This window comes from Apus apus, chromosome 2, assembly GCF_020740795.1.
Source record: "Apus apus isolate bApuApu2 chromosome 2, bApuApu2.pri.cur, whole genome shotgun sequence".
Taxonomy (NCBI): Eukaryota; Metazoa; Chordata; class Aves; order Apodiformes; family Apodidae; genus Apus; species Apus apus.
In genome coordinates, this window is record NC_067283.1 from 120,580,251 (window position 1) to 120,586,250 (window position 6,000).

At 49.8% G+C, this 6,000-nt stretch overlaps 1 protein-coding gene across 3 annotated transcripts in view; it reads right to left on the reverse strand.

Moving 5' to 3' along the window:
- Positions 1–1,493, reverse strand: part of LOC127381082 (cytochrome P450 7B1) — a 126,042-nt gene extending 124,549 nt beyond the window's left edge. For 2 of the 3 annotated variants that reach the window (XR_007888650.1, XM_051610883.1), the window contains exon 1: positions 1,290–1,493. Coding sequence is in view for 1 of the 3 variants with exons in the window: in XM_051610883.1 (XP_051466843.1) it covers positions 1,290–1,384 (95 nt within the window). In the remaining 2 variants the exon portion in view is untranslated. Of the gene's footprint in view, positions 1–529; positions 568–1,289 lie in introns of those variants that run through there. The other variant, XM_051610884.1, reaches the window with a different exon arrangement.
- Positions 1,494–6,000: the final 4,507 nt, after the last annotated feature.

Genomic DNA, 6,000 nt, shown 5'->3' on the forward strand with positions numbered 1-6,000 from the left:
CAGTGACCAGGTGCCTTCTGGGAACAAAACAAGAATTTTCACTGTTTGTTATGCAATTAATCCTCTACATAGTCCCAAAGTTAGGCTTACTGGTCTAAAAACTGTCAGACTCACTTTCAAAACTTTTTTAGAGGCTAGTACTGCAATTACTTCTTTTGCATTTGTGTGTTTACACCTTCCAAAAATAACTTTTATCAGTTAGGAAAAGTACCTGCTTACTATTCAGAAGTAAGTTTATTATCTTAGACATTTTACGATTATTAAAAAAAAAAACAGCCAACAATACAGTGAATAATGATCCCTCCCCTTCTTCACTCCTCCTCCACAAAGCCTTTTCACACATTCATTCATCAGCTGCAGAACAGACACTGAAGAGCATCAAGTACTGTCAGCACAAGCGAAAAATACCTTGGAAAAGGTTAGCATATAAAGAAACAGGTATTGTTCAGAGAGAATAGTTCCAAACAGGGCTTCTGTCCTCCAAACCACCTGCAACTCCTACTTGAGCTATCCCAAAACACGCATGTACCTTCTGTGAAGCTTTAGATCGTACAGCTGGGAACACGGTGCGAGACACTAAGGACAGCCACTGAAATGTCCCCGACACGAGCTCTAGGGGCTTTCCTGCTAACACCACTGTCGGCGACTCATGGCACAGGCCAGGGGCAGCGGCGGGACGATGTCGCAACCCAGCAGCAGCATTTGTCCACCTGGCCTCAGCAGGCAAGGTCAGCGCCCCTTGGACTCCGCGGGAAGGCTGCCCCGTGCCGCACAGGGGCTCTTTGGCTACACAGGGCGCACAACAGGCTTTCAGCAAACCTGAGGGTCACTCTCACACGCCAAACTGCCAGCTCCGCGCTTCGTGCAGTCCTTGTGCTGGAGCTTCCACGCACCCACGGCAGGCGAGACCTGCCCCCCCGAGCACCCAGGTGCGAGCGGCGGCCCCCACCCGCCGGCCAGGGGAGGAGCCGCCGCCCCCAGCCCCGCACCTCCCGGGCCACCCCCTGCCTCCGGCCCCGCACCTCCCGGGCGCACCGGAGCCCTGCCGAGCAGCGGCCACCGGGAGCCCCGCGGCCCCCACGCTCGCCCCAGCCGCGGCGGGGGTCGGCGGGCCGCCATCCCCCGCTCCCCGCCGGCGACAGGCGCTGATAGGGCTTCCCGGCGCAGAGGGGCGGGCGGAGGGAAGCGCGGCCCAATGCGCGGCTCCCGCCTCGCCGCCCCGCTCCTCCGGCGCGGCCGTGCAGGAATGCGACGGCGGCCGCCGCCGCCCACCCCCAGCGCCCCCGTACCTTTTCCTCCTGCAGAGCACGTACACGGCCCACAGGAGCAGGGCGGCGGCGGCCGCCCCGCTGCAGGCGCCGAACTGCAGCGCGTCGGGACCCATGCCGGCAGCGCTGGCCTCGGCCACCGCGGGTGCCTCTCCGCAGCCGCCGGGGAGGAAAGTTTCGCCTGTCCTCCAGCTCCCTACCGGAGAGGCGCCCGGCCGGCCGGCCCTCCCCGCCCACCCCGAGCCCAGGGGGCTGGGTTTGGCTGCTTGCAGCTGGACTTGGCGAGCGGGCCCGGTGCGACCCGGCCGGCTCCTCCCCGGGGAGCGCCCGGTGCGGGGAGGGTCGCGCCCGCCCGCCCCGCCGGCCTTTCGGCGGCGGCGGCGGGGAAGCCCCGGCCCTGGGGGAAAGCACCTCTCCGGACGGGCAGCGGGGTGGGGGGTCCTGTGGTCAACCCACTGCGCCTAAAAATGTCCTCGACTCTCCGAGCCTCTCCAGCCGTCCCCGCATCCCGGGAGGAGCTCTGTTTCCCCGCAGACCTGGGCTCGGGTGCCGGAGTGGCCGTGACCTGTCCCCAGTGCACGCTGTGCTTGGCTGGGGCGGGCAGCGGCTCCCGCAGCCCCTTGGCCTCCGCTTGGTTTTGGTACAAAGACACAATGTGTGTGCCCTGCTTAAAAAGCAAGACGACTTTTCCCCAGCTTCATAAAACTTAACCTGAGGTAGGAATAGCAGGACAGGAACAGTGAACTTAGGCTCTTGTTGCTGTGCTGTGCAAGAAGCCAGGTCCGTTCCCTGGGGTAGCACTCCCAGTCCTCCCATTCCTCCCAGTACCACCGTGTCAGCCTTTCTGGTGTGTTAGAGATGGGGTCAAGAGAGGAGGAGGTAAGAAACCAAAAGCTGAGGCAACGGAGGGATCCCCAGATGGAGGAAGTGGGATTGGGGTGGAGCGTGGCAGAGGTCCAGAGTGTTTGGTACTGGTTGGCAGGGCAGGGGGCTGACAAAATACAAAGGCAGAAACAGAAAGGCTGCTGTGATGTAAGATGCAAGGTGGAATTCACGCTGAAAGGTGGAATAAGATGCCTTAGTTTCTAGAATTGCAGTTTGAATGCTGACAGACAGAAGTTCATGTACCTTACTCATTCTTTGCTGTATGCAGTATTTGGTGTTTCACGGTATTTTCATGGTTTATGTATGCCTTCCACCTTGGAAACAAGTTGTACAACACTCAGTTTTCTGGATTGCTGTTTTAATTTTTCTCTGAATTGTAGAGACTCAAATGTACCTTAGCAAATAAAAAAGACACCTACTTAAAAAACCTTCCTGACTGTAGCAAATGTCATCATTTTTAGAGGCCTGACTGACATCCAAGGGTTTGCAGTTGGCAGCACTGTGTGTTTTCTTCCTCAGCTATTCCTGTTAATTTCAGTAGAATACTGAAAAATGTCGTCAGATAAAATCTAATTGATGTGTGTCACATTATTTTGTCTCAGAATTGGATCACTGTTGCATAAAACCATCAGCTGTCCCTCCTGAGATAAAAAATCAGACACGCTTATTGTGCAATACAATGCACTGAGGGAAGCCATAAGAGAAACCAGTTTTAGTCATACCTCTGTCAGACTTCTTGCAGGGAACTGCATTTGAAATCCCCAGCTTGGGAATCCCAAGGGTTTTCTTAGCTACTAGTCCTGTTGATTCTTGGAAAAGCAGTAATTTAGAACTTGAAAGCATTGCACTGTAAGACATGACACAGTATAAAGTATTACTCATTTTACATGTGACCTCTGCTATGAAAATTTAGTGTTTCACTTCAGAAATAGCTGAAATAAGTGCTCACATACAATTAAATCGTAATGGCAGATAGAGTAATCCCTTTTTCCACTTCAAAAATACAAGAACCTCGAAAAGATGACTAGTTCTGGCAGAGGGCATGAAACAGGTTTCAGCAACATTTTTAATTCGCAATGTTTGCATTTAAGTTACTGTCTCAGTAACTCAATTGCAGGTGAAAAAACACACTACCACACACCAAAACCCACCACACCACAAGCAAGACAGTGGTATTTTAAAACACAGGGAATGCAACCTGAAAGGTCCTAAGTACCCTAAGGGTGCCATGTACCCCTGATGTCTGATATTTTTCCTAATCTCTAACCAAAATCTCCCCTCTTCCAGTTTAATGCCATTACCCCTTGTCCTCTCACTACAAGCCCATGTAAAAAGTCACTTCCCAGCTTTCCCGTAGGCCCCTTCAGGTACTGGAAGGCTGCTATAAGGTCTCCCCAGAGCCTTCTCTTCTCCAGGCTGAACCCCAACTCTCAGCCTGTCTTCATAGGAGAGGTGCTCCAGCCCTCTGATCATCTTCATGACGCTCCTCTGGATTCACTCCAACGGCTGCATTCCTTCTTGTGCTGGGGGCTCCAGAACTGGACACAGTACTATGGGGGGGTCTCATGAGAGTGGAGCAGAGGAGGAGAATCCCCTCCCTTGATCTGCTGGCTGTGCTTCTTTTGATGCAGTCCAGGACACGGTTGGCTTTTTGGGCTGCAGGCACACATTGCTGGCTCATGTTGAGCTTCTCATCAACCAACACCTCCAAGTCCTTTTCCTCAGGACTATTCTGAATCCATTTTCCATCTGACCTGTAATATTGGCATCTGAGCAAATTGGGGGAAGAAGGTGAGGCTTAAACATAGCTGTAGCAGAAAAAAAGGACATGTATTTCATTTTCAGGAGGTGCAAGCCTAGTATTGTAGTTATAAGGTCTCGTGTTGGAAAAGTACACTTCTAAGAATTGTAGGAATTTTCACTTTCTAGGTGTCATGAGATCTTTATGGAGCTCTTGCTGTAGCATGGTCATCAGTGACGAGAAAGAATGCAGCTGCTCTTATATTTGGAGAAGGGTAGTGTTACTCTCCAGCTGGATGCACCTGTGTCCAGTTATTGTCTTTACTGGTGGGGTGTAATCACCTTGGTTCCATGACAGTAGTATTGCCTCCTTCGCAGATTTCTTCAAGTGCAATTTCTATGCTGAGAAAGCTGCTTTAAACAACTGCAGGCTGGAGAGAGTTGGAGGCATTTGTAGATATCTACTGGGGCAAGGGGACAGATAGAGAATTCATTTAAACTTGGAGGGCTTTTCAATTGAAAGACACCACAGATTTCAGAGATGTTCCTAATACTATGGTAGTAAGCCTAGATAGATAGATAGATAGATGCTCAGTTACATTTCTCCTGTTTAAATTGTGAACATTCTGTACATATGCTACAGTTCAAAATGCATACTGTGTGTATGTTTCATACTGCCAATGTTGTAAGATGATATAGATCATATTTTTTTGTCTTATGAAAATGCAGAAGACTCAAAATAAACTTCGAACAGTATATACTGCAATCTGTACTGTATGTTACACATCACAGTATGATGCTGCTGTATGCAGCACATGGACAAATGCCTGTTCTACTGGGTAGCTTTCCTGTGCACGAGGATTTAAACTCTCAGGCTTAGACAAGAGCAGATTCTCCACCACAGAAATACCAGTGAAATATGTGTTACGAGTGATGGCAGGAAAAAGGCTTATTTTCCTGGTTGCCCAGAGCTACTCAGGAGGCTATTTTCAATAGCTTATAGCTTTGATCTGCAGTAACCATTGAAGCTGCAACACTGTAAGTCCATTCTTGCTCTCAGTTCAAATGCACAGTAAGTATTTAAACCAAAGCAGTCTGTTTATTTTTGTGATCTGCTAACATTTTTAGCAATTTTGAGAAAAGGCAGTGGCATCAGACTTTGAAAAAGGGTCAACAAATTAACCTCTGTGTCAAAAATAATCTGTCCAAATTTATTTAGGTTATAAGCCCCACAAGAAGAGAGGTTTTGTATACTCTAGTGACCTGCTGGACTTTTGGAGCTTAATTCCACGAAGATGCTGCTGGAACTGGGTCTGCTTCCAGCTCCCAGCTCAGCAGCTGTTTTCTCTGGAAGTGAAGCTCTGAGCTAATAGAGATCAGGCTGAATTCAGGGCAATGAAACTAAAAGCCTTTTTGTTCACTGCTCCCTGTCTCCCTTCCTGCTGGAATACAGGCAAAGGGAAGTGCGGTGATTTAAGTGTAGGACGAAAAGGCTGCAGACCTCTTCAATCTCATTCACTAGATTTAAGACTAATACATTTGATTCTCACTTTGTGTTCTTGCCTTCAGGAACATAACAATCTGCTCTTGGTGCTTTTGTAACACAGCACTGTGGCCTCTCTCCTGTGACCTCCTGTGTCAATCACAGCTGATCGGCCTGAGCTCTGAACAAGGTCCCCTGCTGAGAGGGGCAAGAAGCCTCACTCATCTGCCCCTGTACTTCAAATGTCATAGGCCTGCTTCCCACTATCCTGTGGACTGACATGCCAAACACATACCTGTTACATGCACCAACACATGAACTTACTGTGTCAGGGGAAAAAACATGCTGAAAGATCTACAGGAGCAAGGGTGGTGGGGTTGGCTGTTAGCGATGGGGAACCGAATAACAAAGAGATCATGAATGGCAGCCAAGGAGGGAAATAGAAAAGAGGATTTGGAACAGCTAAGTGGAAACTGGGGATGAATGAGAAAGATGAAATCTGGGAATCAAAGGAAAGGGAGGGGAAGGGGAGAGTAAGAGAGTTGCAGAGCAGGAGTGTGAGAATTGACACTGTCTCAGTGTAGAGATTAGGATTTGGGATTGCAATTTTACTCAAAGGTGAAA